The 25217-nt window shown below is 42.1% G+C and overlaps 2 protein-coding genes across 3 annotated transcripts in view; one reads left to right on the forward strand and one right to left on the reverse strand.

The window, feature by feature from the left end:
* Positions 1–14453, forward strand: part of PYGL (glycogen phosphorylase L) — a 49445-nt gene extending 34992 nt beyond the window's left edge. Inside the window, exons 20-21 of the mRNA XM_019725677.2 lie at positions 1–173; positions 14021–14453. Coding sequence (XP_019581236.2) covers positions 1–173; positions 14021–14033 — 186 coding nt within the window. The 3' untranslated portion in view covers positions 14034–14453. The remainder of the gene's footprint in view (positions 174–14020) is intronic.
* Positions 168–23394, reverse strand: ABHD12B (abhydrolase domain containing 12B). 2 transcript variants are annotated; one of them, XM_019725678.2, is made up of 13 exons: positions 22990–23394; positions 18532–18659; positions 17606–17708; positions 15810–15929; positions 13873–13903; positions 11467–11512; positions 11232–11361; positions 10776–10813; positions 7845–7924; positions 2886–2968; positions 1670–1748; positions 968–1086; positions 168–848 (listed from the first exon to the last, which is right to left on the reverse strand). In XM_019725678.2, the coding sequence occupies exons 1-13, from the start codon at positions 23049–23051 to the stop codon at positions 821–823; spliced, it is 1047 nt and encodes a 348-aa protein (XP_019581237.2). In that variant the 5' UTR covers positions 23052–23394; the 3' UTR covers positions 168–820. The 2 variants fall into 2 exon arrangements, with proteins under 2 accessions (XP_019581237.2, XP_074183583.1); XM_074327482.1 differs by lacking the exon at positions 18532–18659.
* Positions 23395–25217: the final 1823 nt, after the last annotated feature.

Consider the following 25217-nt stretch of genomic DNA (forward strand, 5'->3'; position numbering starts at 1 on the left):
AATCCAAAGGCCTGGAATGCGATGGTACTCAAAAACATAGCTGCCTCAGGGAAATTCTCCAGTGACCGAACAATTAAGGAATACGCCAGGGACATCTGGAACATGGAGCCTTCAGATCTTAAGATTTCCCTATCCAGTGAAACTAGCGATGGGGTATACAAGGCCAATGGAAAGTAAGTTATAAAGTGTCTCTAGAAAAAAATAGCTTCTTATTGGACTTGAGCATTTCTGCAACATTCTTTGATTTTGTTTTGTTAGCTAATCTAGTTAAGTATGTCTGGGAATTGGGAGGGAACAGTATATGACTGTATTAAGGCTAAAAATAAAGTGTCAGTTTCGAGGGGTTACATGAGTGTCAAAATGTATTATTTTACAACAAATTGAGTAGCATGCTTGGACTTTGCCCAACGCTATCCAGAAAGCAAGAAAACTGCTTGGAACTTTTTAATGCCATTTAAATTAATCAAACTAAAATACAAGTTATATAACTACATTGGAGCACCTTTCTTACACTGTTTTTTACACCCAAACCAAAGACCACCTGATTCACAAATATCCCAGTATGTTTGGTAACTACACATTTTTAGATGGGATCCAATTTTTACCAAGTTCTCATTCTCCACAGTGAAGTTTCAACATATTCCATAAAGTAGACTATGATAAGCTAAATGAGAACATTCCATACCGCCCAGCATCCATGCTTTGTAGTGGCAAGTAACTTGTAGAAATGCCAGGGACTTCCACTCATCCAAACAGCCCAGTACAAGGATTGTGCTGTTTGGACTAAGTCTTCGCTGAAGATTTCCACTTCTCTCAGACCTCATGCCCACTGCTGGCTCAGGAAATCTCTGCAGAAAGAGAACCTAGATCAGCTCACAGACTTTCGCCATCTCATGGACTAAGTAAGCCAGAGCAACCGTAATTGCCTTTAAGGGAAGAAGATCACAGTTAGCAAAGCAACTCTTACCTCACGGTTTTTAACAGTGTGGGGCATCTACAAAGCAAGTTGTGTTGGAAGCCAGGAGGAAACGTCACTATCTTGACCCTCTCTTTGTTCCTGTATGCATTGTGTGCGATTTCATAGAGCTGCAAGGGACAGAAAGACAGATGCAAAGGCTGGCAGTCAAAGCTGTTTTCTAGTCTAATTTTCCCAACAGGGCAGAAACACCAATTTTAGGAGTTAGTCCCATTAAGCCAGAAATATGGGGACTCTCCACATTCTCAGCTGGCTGCCTCTGCAACTAAAGAACTGAAAGCTGCACAACTAATGTAGAATACTGATGGCACCTCATCCTTCCACTGCCCCCACCACCCTACAAGGGGAAAAGGAATTGCGATGGACCCACTCTGGTTAAAGGAAAAGAAACTACATCCCCATTTTTAGAGCCACTACAGGAGAGATGACATGGAGGTTTCCGCAGCAGCCTGGGATCTTCTCACTTGTAGATTCACAGACCCCAAATGAGGAACCAGGCCCCGCCACAAACACTCCTTTGAGCTGAGGAGTGTAAGGTACTGATGCTGATGCACCAGGCAGCGTGGCTGTTTAGAGGTGTGGAGAATCTCTTATAATGTCAGAGACCTTCCTTTGGGCTCTAATCAAAGTTCGACTGGAAGAGAAGATGGTAAAATAAGTACAGTATGTCTCAGGACTGAGCTCTCAGTTTACCTGTTTTCCTAACGCCAAAGGCACCGTACGGTCATCCTCACAATGAAGGATGAGAAGGGGAGAAGACAGGCATTTAACACTAGGAAAAAGGAAGAAAAGCATTCAGTTCAAGACTTACGCACTGGGATTTCTCCTCTTGTTCTAAGTTGAAGCTTTAGCAAAACGTGGTTTGCCCCAAATACAAGAATTGTCTTTCCTTCCCTCCCAGGAATAACAACCTCATATATAATGAACTTCACATAGTATTTTTTTTTCCTCTAGGCAAGTTTCTCCCTCTTCTATTTACTCACACAATTTAATTAGGTATTTCATTAATTCAGTCTACTTCTATGTGATTTTTGAAGAAAAACACTGAAATGCTAAATTTGTACAGAATTAGAGGAACCTCATCTTTTTTTCTTATTCCACCTTATTTCATAATATTGGGAATATTTTCATTAAAAGGACTATAAAAGAAAACAAAATAACTCAAAATCCCAAAATAGCAAAAACTACCACAGACCAAAGAAAATGCTTTGTGGCTATTTATTTCCTTTTCCCCATAAATGCACAGGATGGACATACAGTTAACGGGTTTGATTAGCTTCCTTGTCAGCCTCCCAGTTCAGTAATTCATAAAGGCTATGGCATGAAGAATGGCTTGTTCCTCACTCCAGTGACATTCTCAAACAATACTTCCCTATCCCCTCCAAATTCTGATACCCATCTATCCGTGACTCACGGTTAACTCCTGAGAATGTTACATCCCTCAAGTGTATTGAAACAGAAAAAATACTATGACAACTACCTATTTGCCGGCATTCAAATTCTCCAATTGTGAGGGTAACTTGCCAAATTCTAGTCATTGGACTTGCTGTCAGGTTAGTAGGCTGGACTGTAGATGGGGTTTGGTTACATGGGGAATGAGGCCTAGCAGTCAAGGACCCCCAAAGAATGTCAGGCCCTTTAAAAGGTCCTGATAGGCCCTAAATCGACAACTCCCTTTATGACATCAGAGAAAGTACTGAATCTGAAGTCATCCAGTCAGTCATGAGGAAAATATCAAATACTAAAAATGTGTGGCTACATTACCCCAAATCCTAGTGCCCACCTAAGAATTCCCATTTACTCTTTCAGACTTCTCATTTACCCACCCACTCTGTCACATGATAGTTATCCCCCAGAATCCTACAGATATAATAATACAATAATGGGCATCTTTTCATCATTAGCTTACTTTTCATCATTAGGGAAGACTAGATTGTCTTTTTTCAGGGCGTCCGTAAGTGTGCGTAAAAATCCTGGAAGTATCCGGTAAATCTATTTTTTAAAAGAAAAAAATTAAAACTTGGCCTGTAGCTGTGTCATTTGTTACAGTTCTCCACAATGAGCTATGGTAATATAGAGAGTAGTAACGTTCTAAATATAATAAACTTTAAAAAAACAAAACTTTTAAGATTTTCAAAGTAATAGGTCTTTATAGGGAATTTGGAAAATGCAGAAAGGAACACAGAAGCAACAAATCACATATAATCGCAACATCCATAAACTGTCACTGTTAACATTTTGTTGTTTTTACTTTCTATTTTTTAAAAAAATACAAACAGGACCACTGACTTATTCGTATTCTTAAAGAAGCAATAATATACGTAATCTAAAAATTGCTTCTACAGTGAACATAATTAACTGGTTTAGTTGGGGAATAGAATATTCTGATTAGTCAAAAATTCTGATAAAAGTAAGCAATACATAGATAATTGGTTTTAAAGTATTTGAACATTATAAAGTGTTGAATACAACTTAATATTACAATGTTTTAAAGGGCATTTTAGGTTTTAACAACGACCACAGGACTCTAAATACGCCAATTACCATTCTAAACATACTGAATTTCCTTTTTAATGGTAAATTCCAGTAAATGGAATGCTAGTTAAATCAGCTTTTACCATATTTTGATTAAAGTAAATAGGTAAATTGGTTTATATGCCCATTTCAACTGAAAAGGAGGAAAGGACAGAAACCCTGAGCAATAGTGCACCTTCGTCACAAACTTCAATCCTACCTCCAAACGGTATCCCAAATCCATTCATTTCTCTCCATCTCCACTATCAGTCAGCTTAGCCCGTCCTTCATCTCTTGCTTGGATTGCACCAACAATCCCAAGTGACCCCCTGCTTCCACCCTCACCCTGCTATAGGGAAACCAGTGATTGTTTTAACGTGCCAATCACATCCTGTACTCTTGCTCCACGTCCTCCAAAGGCACCTGGATTAAACCCAAGTGTCACTTTGTCCCTCAAGGCTGGACACAGTCTGGCTGCTGCCGCTCTCTCCAGCCTCACCTGCTATCACTGCGGCTCCCCGTGTCCCCCTCCAGACCCTGCTGCCTTCTGCTGCTGCAACACATCAGCCTGGACCCCGCCTCAGGGTCCTTGCCCTTGACTGCCATCTGCCTCCTGACGCAAGTCAGCTCACATATCTCTTCAGAAAGGTTTTCCTTTAACCAGCTGTCGCATCTTTCCCACCGCCCAGTCGTTCCCTACACATTATTATATTTCACAGCACTGCTTACTACTAAAACTCCTCTTATTGTGTACTTGTCTTCTGTCTGTCTCTCCAGCAAGTATAGAAACTTCATGGGAGGATGGACCACAGCTTTCTTACATCCTGTGGTATTTCCAGAACCTAGGACATTTTCTGGTACCTAATGAACACTCAATAAATATTTGCTAAGCGTAGAATGAACCTATTATGTAAATATCCCTGGTGTACACTCTAAGCTATTATCAGTCGTTTTCATCTTAGTGTGACTGGATGTCATTCACATTTTATTCCTTGGAATAGATTGCAAAGCGGAAAGACCAGCAAAGCATTACATATGTTCCTCTGTTGTGCCTGAGGGGAAGAACGGGAGGGGTTAAATGTAGTAAATGAGACATTGCCTGGGGAAGGAAATGGGTACAGAATCGGTAGGCTGCGGCCAATAAACTTCAGCTTCACAGTTTTAAATAGAATTATGTTCACTGTAGAAGCCATTTTTAGATTATGCACATCACTGCTACTTTATGAGTACGGAGAAATTAAGTTAGTTGCTGTAGTGTTATTTGTTGTAGTCTCCCACTATGAGCTATAGTAATATAGAGAATAGTAACTTTCTAAATATAATAAACTGAAAAAAAATTTAAAAACACCTTTTTTTCTGATTTTAAAAAGTAATTCATGTCATTGTAGGGAAATCGGTAGGAACATGGGTACAGAATCTGTAGGTCGGGGCCGGTAAAGACAAACTTCTGCTTCAGTGTGCGTTGGAACCTCCTTGATTTCAGGGCTTTGTCTGCTCTGCATTTTTTGCCTGGTCTCATAGCAAATGATTTGAATTCAGGTACTGTCTGGAGATCCCAACATTGCCTCTCCTTCCCTTTCTTCCTTTTCTGCTCCTTTTACCCATTCTAAGGGCAAAATTTCTTGTTTTCTTTTATCTTTGTCTTCTGATCCCACTGCTTCGGGAATCAGGACTCCTCTGAGGGAAATTCAATAAGAGAGGCCCTTTAGCAATTCATCTCAAATTCCGAAGGAGTAAGAAGAAAGCCAGCCCAAGTCAATCTACTCCCGTATTCTTCACTCCTCACCAGCCTGGTGCCCTGTGAGACTCAGAGGTCATACCATCCCCTCCAGCCCAGACCACAGCGACAGTCTCCTAATTGGTCTCCGTGCCCCCTCTCTGTTCTGCAATACCACCAGATAAATATTCTTAAAATACCAGTTACATGAAATCTGCTATTACAGAGCTTTGGGGGGTACCATACTATCTGCTAAAGGAAAACCAACCTCCTAGCTTGGCTGCAATCCCATCCACATCTGGCCACAATCTTTCATTCTAAAAGCTGTGCACCGCCAATCTGTCTGCCTGGGGTTAGAAAATGTAGGACTGGGTCCCAGTTCCTCTTATAGGATATGTGGCAATCGAGCAAGCCTCTAAGCCTCCAGGCCTGCATTTCCCTCAGCTCTAAGTTGAGGCAGTGATGCCCAACTCACAGAGTCACTGTGAGGATATGAAAGGATAATGAGTGTGAAACATCTTGTATGGAAGGCCTATATGATTCCTGATTATCTAATAACACATAATTGCCCCATTCCAGCCATGTGCCTTGACTCACAATCTCCCTCTGTTACCTAGCTGCTCTCCCTCACCTTCAAGAAAGAAGCTTAGGTCCTATCAATCTGTAAGTAAGTCTTCGTCAACCACACCTGCACACAAGACTTCTCTTCCTGGAATTCACCCTACCCTGAAATTATTATGCTGGGTCCTCCCCTAACACTTACTTTAGTCTATTTTGTAATACAAAGAGTGGGGAAAGAGAACATGCATTTGTTGGGTGTCTACTAGCAGCTGGCTACTTTGCATAGATTATTTTACTTAATTTAATCTTTGTAACAACCCCATGCAGTGGGCATCATCAATCCCATTCTATAAAAATGGGAAAACTCAGAGAAGAAAAATAACTTACCTAGGTCATAATTGGTTAGTGGCAGAGGCCAAGTTTGAACCCAGATATTTCCGGCTCCGTAACCTATGCTCTTTTCCACTACATCATGCTGCCTTCCTATTCTGAGTAATGAAATTGATTCCAAAGTGACATGTGGAAATCCCTATCATTACTTTGTATCCCCCATTAATTTCCTACTCCCCCACTAGACAGGAATCTTCTTGAGGGTAAGGACTTATGACTTTTACTACATCTGTATGTCTCATACAACATGCACCTTCTTATTCAACAGTGATGTTCAGAGTCATGACACTACACTGATAATAAAAATAGCTAAGGGCTGCTGAGTACTTTCTCTGTGCTGGGCACTATTAGAAATGCTTTTCATATATTAGTTCATTTAATTATTACAACTCTCTTCAATAGACTATTAATACCCCATTTTACAGATGAGGCAGTCAAAACATTAAAAGCAATTAGCCCAAGGTTACACAGCTGTTATAGGACAGCCCTGGAAATGAAACCCAGGAAGTCTGACACCAGAGGCATGGTTCTTAACGATGGCAGGATACTGCCAGACCGCTACACTTCTAGACCATTGCAGTGCCTATTAAACTAAGGTGTTACGACATTTTTAAATTAAATTCCAAACTTCAAAATAATGGGAGATTTCCCACTTCTAATAATACAGGAATTGTTACAGACCAAATCTTCTGCCAAAGAAGCTGGAAATCTTTTGCTAGAAAAGCTAGAAAAGATATTTTAAAAACTTTTATTTGAAGGTGTCAGAGATCTACCAAGGCAGTGGAGTCTTGAGTGGTCTAGATCCAAGAGAAAAGGGAGGCTCGGAGAGGTAAGCCTGATAGTCAACACCACTTTTCTGCTTCAGACACAGCTGCCAAGTCAGAAGAAACCAAGAAAGTAGAGGCAAAAGAACTAAGAACAGTTGACACAAATAGAAGAGTCCCATGTACATCAGGCCAAAGCTAGACTTTACCTGAGTCTAGGTAAAGTCATACTATTTTGAAGTCACATCTTGTTCTGCTCTTTCCCCTTCCCTATCCTACAGCCCTCATTCAAGTGACCTTGCAGGGCTTCCCTGAAGAGTACTCTTTCAATAAATCACACACACCAAATCCCTGCCATGGGCTCTAGGAGAACCTGACCTAAACCTGAAATTAAGAAAGCCAAATAATCAATTTGAAAAGTAAACATTAATCTACACGGCAGATTTAAAAAAACTACATCTTGTCACCTAATTTTTTATGCTTTATCTTAGAAAGGTGGTCTGCTTTACCTGGGGTATTGTGTGAAACCATTTGGTAGCTTCCTTGAATTCTCTAGAGACTTTCTTATAAAATTATGAAAGAAATGGCTGATATTCACAGGGCCAAAAATGATACATGAGAGGTTGGTTTGAACTTTAAAGAAAGATAATAACAAACCTAAATCAAGTATCTATTAAAAATTGTAAAAGATAAGAGATAAAGCTTTGGCTCTTAATAAGTTACTCAATCTATTAGAAGAAAATAAAAAGACTGTCAAATCCAAAAACCATTATGCCCTTCTTTAATGGTAACTAGCTAGTAACCTGTCTCAAATTAGATTAACTTAGAAACATATAAAACTAGTTAAGAAGAGGAATGTAGTTAATAAACGTAAGTGTATGGAAACACTTGAACATCTTGTGAAGATGAATAAAAGACTCACCTTTAACAAGGGATAATTGATACTTGCGTCCCACACATTGGTAAACGGAGCTTCCAGGACCATAGCATCAACTGGGGATCCTTGAAAATAAAAAAAAAAGAAATAACTCTCCTATCATTTAAGTTTCACCTTCCCTAAATAAAGGGTACTCAAGGTCTAGTACATGATCTACCTGCATCAAAAGCATTTGTGAAGCTCATCAATAATGCACATTCCTCCTGGACCCCCACACAAGATTTACTGAGTCAGAAGTCAGAATCTCAGGGGGATGAGGGAGGTAAGAATGTGCATTTTTAACAAGCTCCCACACACCCACACAAGATTATGCATATGGTAGTTGCAAACCACTACTTTCTAAAACACAACCAGATTTTCATGGCTTGGATAATTTAAGAAAGCAAAGTATGGTAGGAAGGAAGAATGTTGTGCAGTCTGTTGTTAAGAATGTGCCAAAGGCTGAGTAGGTTGTTTTGGCCAACATTTTCTCTGAGAACAATTAGAAAATGTGTGTCAGATGGGGATATGTGTATGTACATTTCTATGTTTGAAAGCACCTGAGGACTACTAAATCGGTGAGATTTTGGAGAGCCAATGCCAAAAGAAAAATGCCAGGAGTTTGAGCTGCCGTTCCCTTCCAAGCAGTTGAAACTTTGAAACCTACAATGGTGGCTGAGGCTTAGAACTAGACAGAACTTTCAGCATTCTCACAGGACCAAAGGACAAAATTAGAGTTCAAGATCTGAGAAGGAGGAGGTCCTTAGTAAATTTCTCAGACTTTTTGTTGTGACCTCAAAGGATGACACGTTGGGAGTAATGGTGAGCTAGAAATAGACCAACCCTCATAAAAACTGAAAGCCAGCTTGCAATCAGCTCTATCTCTGATAGGATTAAGATGATCTCCCTGTACTGTAACCACCTTTCAGGAGAAAAATAAAGTCTAGACGAAGCTAACGTCACCCCTAGCTTCAAATTATGTCTACAATTTTCATAAATAATGTTTAGTACTTAATTAAAAATAACTAGACATAAAAAAGACAAAAATGGTACCCGTGTCCAAATTTTAAAAAGCCAATAATACAAACAGATCAACAAAAGATTTAGATATTGGAGTTACACATGGACTTTAAAATAACTTATAGTAAACAACAAATAGTAAAAGTATTAAAATTTTAATTATTAAAGCTTTACTGTATTGATATTAAAGTACTAAAATTCTCACATCTAAAATTATTTACACATATTTACATACATGTATTACATACATAGACACATAATTTAAATAAATCAGTGGCAAGAAAAATTTTAGCAGAAAACTATAAATTCTGTAAAAAGTAACCAAACAGAAATTCTAGAACTGAAAAATACAAGTTAATTGAAATTTAAAAATCAAACTAGTTAAACACCAGACTAGAATAAGCTGCAAAGAATTAGTGAACATGTGTAATAGATCAAAAGAAAATAAACTAGAGCACAAAGAGAAAACAGTGTGGAAAACCCAGAAAAGAACATTGGAGACGTACGGGACATGGGAACAGAGCAAAATATATATACATATAATTATAGTCCCAGAGGGAGAGAAGACAAGAATGGGTCAGGCACAATATCTGAGGATACAATGAGTTTTCCAAACTAGATGAACATCAGGCCACAGATTTCAAGATGTGCTATGAACCCCAAGCAGAATATGTACTAAGAAATTCACACCTAGGAAAATCACAGAAAAACTGCTGAAAACAAAGACAAAAAAAATCTCAAGAACAGCGAAAGGAAAAAGTAAGCATTATCTTCCAAGGAACAACAGTAAGACTGGCAGCTGACTTCCTAATAAAACAGCGAAAGCCAGAATGAAATGGATGACATCTTCTAAATATTGAAATAAAGTTACTGCCAACCTAGAATTCTATGCCCAGTGAAAATATTCTTCAAAATGAAGATGAAATAAAGAAATTTTCAGACCAAAACAGAGAATTCCTACAAGCAGATAAGCAGAATAAAAAATCCCAGATGGAAACACAAAAATGCTGGCACTAATAAAGAGCAAAGAAAAGAGTAAATCTATTGACTAACGTAAGAATAATAATGTTTTATGGAGTGTGTAATGTAGAGAAAATTAAAATACATAGCAAGAGTTCATAAGTTGAGGATGTAAATGGAATTAAAGTGTTCCATGGTCATTGCATTTATCTAGGAAGTAAGGCATTCATTTATGTGAGTATTCAGTTCAAATAATGCAGCATTGTCAACATTGTGAAGGAAGTGTGTACAGAGAGCTATGAGTTTATAGGAGCATTGAAATAATGTTTATTTGCATAAGTAATTAAGATTGTGTATAGCAGGTGACTTGCTTTAAAATGTTTACGTAGCTCAGCCTGACCTGTATTGCCCAGTAAAGTTGAGAACATAGTGCAAGAGATTACAAACTTTTAATGCACATCAAAATCACCTTATTCTATTTATAGAGATTGTAATTCATGAAAATAGCTAGGATCCGGGAAACCAGTGTTTTAATAAAGCACTCCCAGGAGATTCTGATACAGGCAGTTCTCAGCATGCTTTGAGAAATGCTGACAAATATTATGTAAGAAGAGCTGCAGAAAGCAAGCCCTGCCTATTATTTCATAATGCATTATTTTCCTCTCCTGTAATCCAAATTACTCCATAATAACATTTATTATCACTTCACAGTGAGGGCTCTTTCACAGGTAATTTTAACTCTTTCCTTAGTATTTATTTATAATGTCATAATCTTGAAAAGCAGCCATTGTTTTACATTAAATACAGAGAAAAAAAGTTTGTTACACTATCAGAAACTGTCTAAAGTTGGCATGCTTTAGGTATCTCTGTGTTCAAAGTGTGCACAATAGTCTCTTGACTGTTTTCAGTTTCCCATCTCAAGCCAAGAAATTATCCCATGTAAGAATTTTACAGTACCTTTCTCTTCTAGTACTTTGGCAGCATTTGTTACAACTCTGTAAAGCAATGAAAATTAGTACATATGTGAAGCAGTGATTTAACAGTCAAGTAAATAGTACAAAATTCAACATCCAGTATGAGCATCTGATAGAAATTGAACCCTCTGGTTAGAAAATGCACATAAACACAAAATTTTGCACAGGATTTCAAGGGGTTCCACTGAATCTACGTTAAGAATCCTTTTCTTTAAAACTCTCAAGGAGAGTTCTGGAATGGGCTTCAGTGTCACAGATAGCCATAGATCTACATGGACCCTCCCTTGTTTTACAAACGAACCCACTGAGATGGCAAGGTCTCCAGCACATGTAGGACGTGAGAAAGACCCTGTCTCCTAGATCAGTGCTCCTTCCCCTGCTCACTGCGGCCTAACTCCCCAAGGACCCACATAAGGACCCATCTTCAGGCCCCACTTACCCTGTTCCCAGAGAGTGGCCCCAGAGACACACGGGCGTGTTACCGCTTCTCGCCTTGGTCCACTCATAGACACATACAGCATCTGCGGTCAGTCCCGCCTCTGTGGGCTGACCTGTAGAGTCCCCGAACCCTGGCAGCAAGGAAATGCAAACACAGTAGCACCACCCCCAAAGTGAGGGTTCTCAAAAGCCTCCCGCTTCTTGTAAAATATTTGTACACTGTTCTTAACACATACCTCTGTAGTCAACAGACAAGACATGAAAGCCACCATCACTCAGCATCTAAATGACAAAGGAGCTGCTATCACTTTCATTAGAAGATATAAACAGAAAAGGTGGTATAACATCCTCCACACTTCCAGAACCCTAGTTGTGATGGTTTAACAGGTAGGGAGAAGGTCTGTTTTTGAAAACTGATGTTTGACTTCAATCTTGAGAAGCTCAGACTCAATGGGAAGGAAGGAAAGCAGCATGGCAGAGCAGGGTCTGACAGCCTGGGTCACCCTCTGGCTCTGCCACTTCCCAGCTGTATGACCTTGGGCAAGCCACTTAACATTTAAATATGTAAATATTATTCTGAAAACTGAACAACTGTAGTAGCTACCTTCAGGATTGTTGGAAGATTACATGAGATGACGTATTAAAATATCTTGGTACATAGGAATTACCTTTTTTAAGAATTCCCTTGAGAATAAGAACTCGACAGAATTGTAGTAGAAGCAATCAAATAATGGGAAGATACTTATATTAAATATAAACAGATAAAGAGGTAATACCAATCAAAAGTAAAGAGATCGCAGGAATATGTGACACCACTGCCAAGCCCCATGTAGATAAATGAGGAAAGAATATGAAAACATAATTTTAAATGAACTGAGTTACAAAGATAGACAAAGAGAAGAAAGAGAAAAAGACAAAATTAACCATGCAGATACTTTTAAAACTAAATCCTCACAATAGTTATAAGGTAGGTATTATCCCTATTTTATAAATAAAGAAACAGAGCCTTGGAGAGCTTAAGTAACTTGTTCATGGTCACCCAAATGGTTAGAGGCAGAGCCAAGATTCACACCAGGGTCTGTATATGTCCAAATGCTGTGCTTCCTCTCCCTCAGTGTAGATGTGGGTGCTGAAATCTCATTAGGAACTTTTAAAAACAAATTGAACTATTAATGAGGAATCAGATGAAACTTTTTAATATCCATTTAAACTACATCCCCTTCCAAAAAAAAGTTATCCAGAAACAGGGTGGTTAAGCATCCAGGGAGATGGGAATGTTGTGTGTTGTCTGTGGTGCTGTAAATTGAAGGGCCACTTGACAATACAACGCAAAAACAACAATAGCAACAGATCCTACTCCTAAGAATTTATCTCTAGGAAAAAATTCCCAAAGAAGAATCAACTAAATGCTTCAGGTTTTCTGTAGCAATACTATTTAAAAGAAATCACCTATCCAAAGGAGAAAATGAAGGGCTAAGGAAGTTTGGTCAGGCTGCTAAACAATGACGGATGACTGGTAAGTCGTATCCAGAATTTGCCCAGGGGAAGGAGTCTTATCTTCCCCGCGTCCCAACTACCACATGGATAATCTGGCTACTTTTCACACCTACACCAACTCTTCTCCTTTCTGTGCACATGAGAGACATTCAATTCAGCTTTGCCAAGAGTGGGAGGAGAAAAAAAATACATGTTCTCACAGATACCAGCTTCACCACCATCCCACGTGGGAAGTGCAAAGAGTAGGATGCAGGATGGAAAGCAAACCTAACAATTAATAGGCATCCTTCTCCTGAGCAAAACTGCATCCAGCCCAGCACTGCTCTGCCAGAGTCAGCTCTGAAAAGGCAGTGATGAAAGAGGAGCTTCCGGTCTGAACAGGGGAGGGAGGGTGAAGAAGGCCTTGCAGGATTCTGAGCCCCACTTATACTGTTAAAGCAGGAAAGAGCCAAGGTGGGAGCTGCCACGTGGGAGGAGAGATCATACTCTGTGGTCAATAACTGGGCAAGCCGCCTGGCCACCTGCGGCAGAGATTACTAACTAGAGTGTGGGAGGGGATAAACAGGTAGCTCGCCTGACCAGCTCTGAGTCAGAGATGGCTCAGTGGAAAGCCTGCCATCTCACTCACACTTGGAAATGCAGGGGCTGCCCCAGCAAACTGGAGTCATATAGCAGGCAAGGAAGGAGAGAAAAAACATGGCCACCATCCCCCTCTGCAAAATCTTTTATGGAGCCGGAGCCAGGGCCTGAATGACTTAAAAGCAGACATTCTATGTCTTTATCCTGTGCCACCAAAAAAAGGTTGTTTCTTGTAGAAGTGACTTTTCATACTTAGTATATTCTCTCAATCCATCTCATATCCCTCAGAAAAAGCAATACACATGTCTTCAATTCCGTCTGGTGATGAAGGTAATACATTCGTGAAAGTGTTTTGGTACTCAGATATTCACATCTATTTTGATCCCCCCCATGGTCAATGCAAGAAGAGAAGTCCATTTGTGGGACTTGGGGCCCCAGACACCCAACCCACTCCAGGGAGCTCTCCGTAGGTAACCATGCTGAGGGCTGAGGAAGATCTTATGGCTGTAGCCCAGAAGAGAATAAATGGAGACAAAATCGGTGCCCTGAGGCCCCTTCAGACATACCTTAACTAATTTAAGCCTGTGAGAAGCTGCCCTGTAGGGAAGGTTAAAAAAAAAAAGAAAAAGAGCGAAAATTAGGAATTGCGATGACAAATTCAATAAAAATTGCTATCATGCTGCTGGCATCTGATCTCACACCTTTCTTTTTCAGGTTAGAGAAATAAATAACTAGGAGAAAGGGAACTTTTTTGGTGTCACAACCCACTTGGATGTGTCAAGGTGAATGATTGATGGCTCCTCACTGCTGCCTCGTTCCTCTGAGTGCTGGATCCCAGATCGCTAGTGCTTCTCAGCATAAGCATTTGTGAATAAGCATTTGAATCCATCTCCTTACCCTTCTACACAGCAAAACTTATTTCTAAAAATACTTTTGGAAGCTTAAGGAAAATAAGTTCCAGAAGTGGCTTTTCAGAACCAAGGATAAAATAGTCATGTTCATCAAACTGGACCCTGTCCACTTTGCCATGAAGTAGAGAGACTCACAGTCCAGCAGGTACAAGAAACCCTTTTTTCCCCCAAAATATCCATACTGTCTACACTCTATTAACTACATTAATAAACAGAGATAAAGATGATTCAAAAGACAGCGGATTCAAAAACCATTTGAATTTTGTCTTAGAGCCAAGTTTCTTAAACTTTAGTGGGTCATGTAGCACCTTTGAACATGTGATTAAAGCGATGGACCCATTTCCCAGAGGAAAAAAAGATATATTTACACTTTAAATTTTATGTACCGTTTTGGTGATGGTGTCCATGGCCTCTTGAGGGATCTTAATGGACCCCAAGTCTAGAACTACTGTTTTAACAAGGTTCCTCATAACCTCCCATTTGGCCTACTTTTCAGCTCAGCATGTTGAGCTGATAGCATGTTGAGACTTCTGGGCAGGAGACAGGAGGAAGCTGAGGCTGGCCCCAAGCCAGTAACGATGTGATCACTGGGGAAATGGCAGATTCACAGAAGGGCAGACATGAATGTGGGACCACAAGGTCCTTTAAATAAGTATTATGCCCAAGTTTGCACTATCAGAACAATGTGGAACAATGTTAAATCCATAGGAAATCTCTGTAAATGTGACTCTAAAATGGATACCTCAAGAAAGCCCCTTGAGCAAAAGCAAGTCTTGAAGAAGCCATCGTCTGACAAAGATAGTGAGAAAAAGAGACATAGGCAAGGGGGCCAAGGGGCAGATTCCAGAACTTGCCATTTAGTTTAAAGTGTCTCTCCAGAGACAGAGTTCCAAGGTCTGTGGGTCTCTGAGGCACGGCATGCCTCCCCCAAACTGAAGAGGGGCAGTCAGAGCTGATAATCATCACCCACCGTAATTAGACAGGCCCACCAAAGGCTCTGGCAGCACATGAAAGGACAGGCAGATGTCTGGGAGGTGTTCTTTGTTACAAAGTAACGTTGGGACCACAGAGAGGAAGATGAAGCATCAGTGTTCTAGGCTAGAATTAGTCAGATGGTTCCCAGTCCCCGTGGTCAGGATTCTAGGTGAACTCTCGTAGGGAGCTCATACTTGATTAAGAGGATTCGTGCTACATAAAGAATCTTCACATAGTTTGGTGAAAAGATCATTGCTATGGAAACTGCTCTTCCTTTTCCCATATCTCATGCCTGGTCCCTTTCCAGTCATCCATGGGTTTAATCTATCATTTCAGATACTCTTAGGGGATTAAGGAACCATTGCCTTCTTTGGAATCAGTATCCACACTTTAGAAGGTGGTGTCCCTCACAGTTAAGGATCCACATTATTCTACACATAGAATATATAGATTTTTTTAAAAGAGAAGCACTGCCAGAACACCCTCAAATTTAAACAAAGGGAAAACATATGTAGAGGCATGCTTACAGAGTTGAAAACTGAGCCCTGCCTTTCACTCTCTGACAGATGAAATGCTCTGTCTCTAAAAAAAAAAAAAGTCCAGGGCAAGGCACTGACCTGTGTTCTGCACTGCCATGAAGATAAACAATAATTGGGTTGCCATCATGAAGGGCTGCTTCATACCAGCAACGGTCCTGCCCCTGAGCATCTTGCCCCCGGATGCTGGGAACTGTGTGCCTGAAGAGCAAGGGAAGTTTTTAACAAACATGTACAGAGAGAAGAATTCTCTGTCCTTGCCAAAGATTGAAACACTCCTTACCTCAAGCAGATAGACAGATGATAGATAGATAGATATGTTTATTTAGATAACTATTTTATATAAATTTATATATATTTTATCTGTAATATATGCACATGGTAAAAATTAAAATACAATACCACAAAAGATCTATAATGAAAACCACTATTGCTCTGCCTGACCTCTCCCATGCAGAGACAACCCCTTTTAACCATGTACTTAGTTCTCCTGTCTCTTACACCTAATAATCTTTCAAGACTACAATTCTTAGGTAAATGCAGTCCAATGAGTGGAAACAAGTAAAAGATACGTAATAGATATTTATCACCTGCTATTGGTTTGGCTGAATAGATAAATTGGAAAGAATTTAAAGGGAAACCAGTTTAGGAGAAAAGAACTTTAGCCTGAAACTAAGCTCTTCTACTCAAGAAACCCAGCAACGTTGTGATTTTAAAAACCCATCTGAGCTCCACTTCTTCCACCTTGTTAATCCAATGAATGAACCCTGAAAATATAAACACGGCCATATGACATGTCATAAGGTGACTTGGAGAACTGGCTACATGATGACAAGTCTTCAGTCCTCTCAGTCCTTAGGGGCAGCAAGTCTGACATCAAACCCTAGGGCCTCTGTACTGAGAAGACGGGCAGCATGGCAGCTAGACGGCTGGCTCACCAAACCAAGGACCAATGGGGCAGGAGCAAAGAATACAAAGATTTCCAATTCCACCGCTCTTAACTGAACTATACCCTCCCTGCAGATTAGGAGGAAGTTATGTGAGCCCGTGTTGGTTCCTGGACATTCTGTGATCACACGTTTAAACTCAGGGAGATGAAATGTAAAACAGGGCACTGGAAAATTGGCAGCCAAGAATAAGTAGTAGAACAAAACTGAAGCAAATATTGAGATTAGCATAGCAATAGATGCTCATGACTTCATTTGACAAATAGATACCGAGTGCCTTCTCTGTGCCAAGCATCATGCTAAGCAATGAAAACCCACCAACAGAGTCATCTACAAGCTTATAAGCTTGTAAGGAGGAAAAGCATGAACCAAATAATCACACAAACATTTATTTAATTATAGTGGGAATGAATGCCATAAAAGACACGCACAGGTTGCCACTAACATATGCCTAAAATGGGGACGAGGAAAGGCTTCCCAAAAAATGACCAATCTGAGACCCAAAAGATGAGTAGGCAGTTAGACAGGCAGAAGGCAGTAACAGGAAGCAGAGCAATAGAAATGTTGCAGACAGAGTGGATCTTGTGAGGTGGCTTGGTATGCAAGGAGGCCAGTGGGTCTGGAGTAGAGTGGGAAGGGTGGTGTGGAACAAAGCAGGAGGGGGGCCTGGGGTCAGATCCTTCAGACCTGGTGAAAGACCCAAAGCACAAGGAAACCCCTAAAAGTCATCATACTCCAAAGTAAAGTTCCTAAAAAGCAAATTCAAGCAGGTCAAATATCAATACAAAGGGAAGGTGTATGGAGCAGCTTGCAGGTGTCTCAGGAACACCATCCTCTCCACAGGCAAGTAACACAGCACCGCTCACCCTTGCTTTTGTACCATGAAGACCACGTTCATCAGGCAACCCAGTGTCCACTCAGTGCACTTACCAGATTCCCAGAATCACTCCAGGTTCAACTTTGATATAGAAGTTCACCGTGTGAGGCATCTTTAACTCTGGATCCTTTAAATCCACAAGAAACGGTGCTTTGACTGGAAAGTAGAAATCATTATCAACTCCCAGAATCAAATTCCAGGTCTTTTCATTACAATCAAAAAAAAAAAAAAAAAAGTAATTAGCCTTGTGGTTAACATGTTTCTCAGTTGCAAGCTACTACATTAAATTCTTAGCAAAGTATTTTATTTTCTAAACCAGGACTAGTTCACAAGAGTTGCAAACAAAAACCATCTGAAGCTAGATTTTTAAAACAGCACCAGCGTAGTAGCTCCTAATAGAGTTTATTCAATCCTTATCTCAAGCTAAAAGCCGGGGAGACCATTCCCCTAAAAAGGAAAGAGGATCTAGAAACAATGAGTGTTCTGCTACTGTCAAGCGATACGTTTTTAAGTGAAACCTAGTTATTAGCCATAAGCCATGAAATGTCCAGGATAAACACACACCTGAGGAACAGGTGAGAGCGTTACCCATGTGCTCAGAGGACGATGCAGGACATTGACTAACATAGGACTCAGTAGAAAAAAAACATGGGAATGTAGAGTCCTACCATCGGCGTCTCTCGCTCTCTCTTTCAAGGGATAAAGGTAATAAGAGGAAGTAAAACAGCAGAGAATACAGCCAGACATCCATATTAATAGCTGATTTGAAGACAGCTAAATGGACATGCTACCTACAAGGCCGTCTTTCTATCTCCAACAGATTGCAAGGACTTATGCTAGACCCCAAGTCAATATTAAACAGGTTTCAGACCATTTAACTCTAGCCATGATTTTATAACTGACGTCATTTTTGTTGTACCACAACTTTAAGGATAGTGAATTCTTTACTTGGGAAAAAAATATATAGACAAATACGTACAAAAATTAAAAAAAATCAGCATGTCCATCAGAGGAGGAAAAATGTGTTCTTTTAGTGATTTACTACAAAAGCTGTTGTACTGAGCAGCAATTTTTCTTCTGAGTGTTGCACAGCAGTGTGGAATAGATCTGCAAGATATTGTGAAACAAGGGATTCAGAATTAGTCCAGGTTCTGTCTTGGTTTATTTTTCTCTCTTAAGGTCCAAATCAAATTTCTGAGACTAATGCAGGGAATTCCAGGTAACTTGGCATTTAAGCATGTACAGAACTATATGTGGGCAGGTCAGGACTGGGCAGGGCACTAAAGGACAATCAGGTGAGGAAAGCAATGAAAGCGGGGCCCCAACCAGCTGCTGAAAAAGCCTAAGTGTGACCAGACAGGAGGGGAGGGAATGTGGGTGCACCAGAGTCAGGCTTTTCCCTCATTGCAGCCCATAGAAGGCCAAGGCTGGACCCCAAAGGCATCAGGAAACAGGATTCAATTTCACAGTTGCCAGTTTTTAATCATCACAATTCAGTCTTGTATGTATGTATGTATTATTATTCTAAAGCAGAGAGCAAATAGTCATCAGATTCCCACTCTTTTGGCTGGGTCTTAGGAAGAAATGAGCCAATGAGAGAAAACCCCCACTTCTGCTGTGACATCCCTGTTGAGAGGGACCATGGAGCAGGGGGGCAGGGGGGGACCTGGAGGATGGCTCTAGCAGGTTGGGGCCTGGTCAGGGAGTGGGACATAGTGGGACCATGCATATCTTGTTTATCCCACTGTTCCCTGTGACACAAATCACCCAAACCGAGAGGCATCAGCAGACAAGTTATGATTTGTCCATGAGGGATCACTAATGCCACCTCTGTCTCCAGCCGTATCTCATGAGGGTTGACTGTCTCCTACCTTTGAGAAAAGAGGGATACAGGAAGTCAGTGTCACCACTTCCTGCTTCCAATTTTTGTCTACATCATCCATTAAATAAATCCCTTTCTCTACTGTGAGCAGTCAATGTGAAGACAGCTCAATGTAATCAAATCGTGAGGTTAGGGAACTGGACAGCATTTCTGATAGACTGTTTCCCCTGCCCTGGTTCTCTGCTAGACCAGAAGCGTTTTAGAAGATAGTTATTATTACCTGTACTTTGCCAATGGGGAGACTGAAGCTTTAAGTAATCTTCCCAAGGTCACGAAGCCAGTGAATGGCAGAGCCATGTGTACCCAGGTCTGTCTGACCACAGAGTTCTCTGATGGTCTCCAGTGAGCTCTCACACTCCTGGTAAGTTCAACTTGCCATCCATGAAGCAAAACTACACCCCAAGAACAAGACTGATTTCTGGCAAACTTCAGCTCTTCAAGAGAAGGCTGTTTCTCTCCTTCTGTACCCTTGCCCTCTCAGTCCCTTCCCCCTCCCACTTTCTCCCGCTTCCTGCTCCTGTGTTCTCAGAAGCCTTCAGATACTGACGTATCGAAACAAGACCTCTAAAAAAATTTCTCCCTCCAAGTGTTAATAACTTAAAACTCAGAACGCTTATATGTGTTTGGAAGAGGCATGAAGAGAGAAGATAAGGAATCTCTGATGAATTTCCAGCAATTCTGCAGGGAGTGGAAAAGATGCGTTGCCTAGGGGTGATGAAGAGCTCTTCAAATACATCAGATATGGAGCGCTGCCTACTCATGAAATCAGCAAGAAAGAAATGAAAATGACTGTTGCATAATACTTTAAAATAGCCTCCATGCAGGTGGGATAAAGGAGAGGACGTTGTTGTTCTGATTTTAGAGATAAAAATTCAAAACCCAGAGAAGCCACTTGGAGCCACAGGTCAAGCCAAACCGGGCAGAACTGAACACAATCTGAATTCTTCTGCTTCCTTCCAGTTAGCCGGCTCCAGCTTTCTTTCTCCTAATTCTCTGAACTCAGGCTACCGTACCTGTTAGGATCCTGCTAAGTTATCTTTTGAAGGCAGCAGGGTGCTTGGGAGGCAGAGGCAATAGAAGGAAATATGTTTCTGTTTTTAAAGAATAATTCATACAGGAACTTCTCTCAAATAGCTCAAGGTTCTTCTGTGAGAAGAGCTATGGGACGAGAACAGAGTGACCGGACCCCTTGGAGCATCAATAATGCACAGCGGCTTCTTTTAACTAGGGGCTTATCAATTTGACTCTCCCTAGATCAGAAGGGGATCAAAAGTCACCAGTGGCTAATAGACCGCATTTGAGCAGAGGATGCGGTTTCAGCCCACTCCCCGCTAACAGCCAGCCACATCCAACAGCCACTTGGTGCCCCGGTGTGCCTTTGCCTGCTCTTTGATCAGCTGTGGCTGTAACTATAGAGTATCTCACAGGGGCCACAGAACCGAACTGGACAGTTCTTATTGGAGAAACCTGGAGGAATCTGAGCTGCTACAAAGCAAATCATTCATGCTTTATGCTCAGAGGTGTCTGCAAAGCAGCATTGGGAAGCCCACATCTAACCACATTTGGCAAGATAGCTATTCCAAATATTAAGACAGGCTGTTCCCCCACACTCTGTGCTCATTCGTTCAGCCAACATGTATTGATCACCACGTAACATCCGTATCATCCCCTCTTCTTTCCTCCCAACCAAATCTTCCCCTTCCTTTACGTCCACTCAAGTGTCTCTTCTTTGTCAAAGCCTCTCTAGATAGATCTTCCCATGGTGACCTTTCTTCTCTTTTCACCCCTCCCACTAATTATAATCAGGGCCTCAGTTTGACCCTTAATTGTTCTCTGATTGTTTTCCCACCATTGTCCCTGTCTTCCCAACTCTATCACAGGCCTCCGATGGCAGGAACCACATGACATATAATGCTGCTTTTACCTTCCATCGGGTCTAGCACAGGGATAAGCTCCACAAATATTTGTTGAGCAACAGGGTGAAGCTGAAAGAAAGGGCACACAGCAAGCCCTCCATGAATGTGTGCTGACCGAAACAAACCTGGCTGCAAGAAACAATAAGGACCCAGGAGGCTGGATATCAGTCTGCGCCTCAGCCTCAGCACATCTTAGATTAGATCAGTAATTTTCTGCTCAGATGAAGGGATGCGCTAGTATTTTACTTGTTCAGGAAGCATCTCTCGAGGCTTAATTTTTAGTAATTAGTAAGGCAAATAATAGAGGGTCCCCAACTCCTCATCTCCCATTCTGTTATCAAAAAAGTTCTCTAAAAGCATGAACCAGCTTTGATTCTTTGCCAGATAAATGTTAAATAATCAGCCACCAGCTCTACAGAGAGCATGAAAGAGAAAGGCAGTGAATGCCAGCTTTTCAACTGGCTGTATCAGGAAGGTAAGGCCCGTGAATGTGAAACTTGAAAAGTGCAGTCAGTCAGGATATCTGACTGGTAGTCAGATCCGACCCAGAAAGGGGGTGCGGCCGCACTGCTGGGCCAGGGGAGAGCTGCGCTCTGCTCCCTGCCCTGAGCTACAGCCAGAAGAGAAAAGAAAGATTGGTGTTTGTCTTCAACACTGGGACATTTTGAAGTGAAATCTCCTGTGTCTGGATGTGATTCTTGGATATCTTGTAATCAGCAAAAATTAAACAAAACCAAAGGAATAGCAAAAAGAAAGGTAAACCAAAATGCCAACACCTTCCCACACCAGCAAAACAAAACAAGATAACCCAAGTTCCTGGGCCCACGGTCTCCAACCAAAACCTGGCTTCATTGTAAACAGGACTGGTAATGTTTTGCTTCTCAATTCAGGTAGTTTTTAGATTACTGTTTAAGCCAAGGATTCATGAGAGGAAGAAAATGGAAAAAGCCACTGCCATAGACATTTCAGATTTAAAGGAGGTAAGAACTTGGCACAGGTAATGCCAGGTTATGGTTTCAATGTACTAGTATTATTCACCTTCAGCATTGTGGAGGGGTGGTTGTTCTTTAAATACTCGCCAGAGAGCTCACAGTCAGGGAGCTGGCTTTCCCATGCTTTTCATCTACCAGCTAGGCCCTTGGTCTAAAAGGATGCCATCCAAGACTATGACATTGATTATTATTGTCATTATTAATTTTCAAATCCGCCCTGCATCTTAGTAAAATCATGGAGGCAGATAAAAAATTCTTACAGGAACCTGAACCATCTTTCTGGAATCTCTATTTCAGAAACCCCAAAGGAATAAAAGTTCCTAAAAAGTAAAACCCATGTGTCTGGCTGACCAGGGTAGAGGCTGAGGCTGAGGATAAAGATTTGTCCAAAGAGCCCCGGGTTCACAGAGCTCTGGGTCTTCCGAAGCCTGTCTCCCCCCGAGAGCCACAGTGCCCGCCCTCGGGCCCCAAGGTGGGCCATTGCGCCCCGGTCACGCCCGGCCATTCCCTCCCCTTGCTTCATCCTCCCCTTGCCCCGTCCTCCCCTTGCCCGTCCTCCCCTCCCTCTGCCACGTCCCTGGGCACCCCGAGCTGTCCCTGCGCTCCCGGGGTGGGCGGGGCGCCCGGCCGCCGGCGGCATCACTCACCTCAGGTTCCGTAGGACCATGTCCCACCAGGCGGCCACGGCGTCCTGCTCGTCCGTCTCCATCCCGCACCGTGTCCCGAACCGCCACCAAAAGTGCTGCGGCCGAGAGCCACCGTCCGCGTCCCGCCCGCCCCCGCGGCTCCCAGCCCGCCCACCAGCCCCGCGCGAGGCGGCCGCCCAGGGCGGCGACCGTGGAGCCTGCTGGCTGGGGCGGCGGGAGTGACCCGACCCCAGCGCGGGAGCGGGACGCGGCCTGAGGGTGGGCTTGGGGGCTGCTCGCGGGACGTCCCCGGATACACACACAGATGTATAACAGCAACGGGTTTCCCATGCCTGTAGCTAGCTCTGCACAGTTTTATTTTGTTCTATTTTATACATGCGTGTTATGTGTGTGCCATCACCCTGCGAGATGAAGTAAAAGGTATTTCCTACTAGGCTAGTAGTAAAACACGAGTTTGAAAGTATCAGCTGTAGAGATCTTCCTGCAAAATATAAGCTTTCTGCTGCTTTGACTTTCATTTTTTCCCTCTCTCTCTGTTTTCTTTTTCTGAAGCGTCCCCATCCCCAGTCACCGCTTCTCTCCCATAGGCGCACATACACCTGTCGTCATTACTGTACAAAGTATTTCTTTGACTCCTTTCCATTGAGTGATGGTTTATCTGTCCACGAGGTTATGAACTACACAATTATTAATGCGTCCAAAATTAACACGTTTTTGGTGTTTTGTTTGTTGAGCAGAACGTCACAGAACCCCACCCTTGAATCAGGAGTTCACACCTTGAAAGGTTTGGCAGGGTACAGGCTTATGTAAGGACATGTCAGGAGGAGCAGAACTGCCCTCCACCAGAGCTGCTCCAGGGAACTCACAGGGCAAAGTGTGGGGACAAAGGAGGAAGAAAGGGAATGGAGCTCCTCCGTTCGGGTGCAATTTGATGCCGGCATCAAGACTTCACATTGGAGGCAAGCTGCAACCTTGGGAAAATGTGGGTTTTCATGGTGCCTTTGCTGTTTGGGCTTTGCCAGCTGGGCAGAGGACACAGCGGGAGACTGCCAACCCACAGAAAGTGTACAGGGACCCATCTGGGTGGGGCTAGTAGGCCAGTCTGGAGGAAAGCACCACCCCTTTCAAGCAAGGACCGTTCTCTTCAAGGACGAGGCCATTTCATACAACTGGGCAGGCAAGGGACAGTTCTGTCCACTCCTTCTTGTAATTGTCTGGAAATGTCAATTTTCTGATTCACATCAAGATGAAAGAGGAATCAGATCATATGAACCAAGGGACTCTAAGCCTGACTGTTGAGCCAGCAGCAGGTGGGTTTTCATGGGGCCACACCCTGCGTGATGAGAAGGTTAAGGTCGGACTCCAGGAGAAGGCAGATTCCAGCCCATGAAGTGGCCCTGGGATCTCATAGAGCTTAGTCAGGGAAGCTCTGGATGAGAGCCTGGGCCTTACCATGTGGAAGCAGGAGGATCAGAGATGGGGAGCAGACGGGAGGAGAGAGCAGCAGCTGCATTTGGTCCCACATTTCATTTCCATCTGTTTATTCAGGTGGAGAGGGTAGAGGATCACGTGCTGGTTTGAGCAGACAGAGTTGTAAGCCCCAAGTCTAAGGAAATGGTAGAAGTGCTCAGCGCAATCTCTGCAGTTGGAAACCACTATGTCTCTCTTTTTTTTAAGACTGTATAAGTTAAAACTCTAGGAGAAAACTTTTTCCAACATGAAGAGTCCCTTTTCAAATGGCACATCCTGGAAATCAGAGAGCAGTGTCCTCAAAATCATTTAGGAGAATCAAAAAAAAAAATGATTCATTCATTTATTCAGCATCTTTTCACTGAGCAACTTTTCGGTGCCGGGTGTCATGTTGGGTACTAGAAGGATACAAAGCCGGATCCTGCCTGGTGGAGAGATTTATCCCAGGATACTTATGAAAACAGAATAGAAATTGAAGAGTGTCCTAAGGGCAGAAATCAGATCAGAGGTGCCCGGCCTGGATGTGGGGAGAGGGCCATGAAGGAACATTCTAGGGTGATGGAAATAGTCTATATCTCAAGTGTGCTGGTGATTACTAGACTGTAAAATTTCACCAAAATTCAGAGAATTGGAAAACTTTCATGGGTGAATTTGGGGAGGCCGGTTAGCTCAGTTGGTTAGAGAGTGGTGCTAATAACCCCAGGTTACCAGTTTGATCCCTGCATGGGCCACTGTGAGCTGCGCCCTCCTTAAAAAAG

The sequence above is a fragment of the Rhinolophus sinicus genome, linkage group LG03 (genome assembly GCF_036562045.2).
Source record: "Rhinolophus sinicus isolate RSC01 linkage group LG03, ASM3656204v1, whole genome shotgun sequence".
Classification (NCBI taxonomy): Eukaryota; Metazoa; Chordata; class Mammalia; order Chiroptera; family Rhinolophidae; genus Rhinolophus; species Rhinolophus sinicus.

Excerpts from the sequence above, each read along its gene's own strand:
- ABHD12B (XM_019725678.2), bottom strand. The coding sequence starts at position 23,051 with ATGGAGACGGACGAGCAGGACGCCGTGGCCGCCTGGTGGGACATGGTC. Across the intron at positions 11,362-11,466 it reads CTTGTCTGTTGACTACAGAG|GGTTCGGGGACTCTACAGGT; the intron begins GTATGTGTTAAG and ends CCTTGCTGCCAG. Across the intron at positions 2,969-7,844 it reads TCAATTATCCCTTGTTAAAG|ATTTACCGGATACTTCCAGG; the intron begins GTGAGTCTTTTA and ends TTTAAAAAATAG.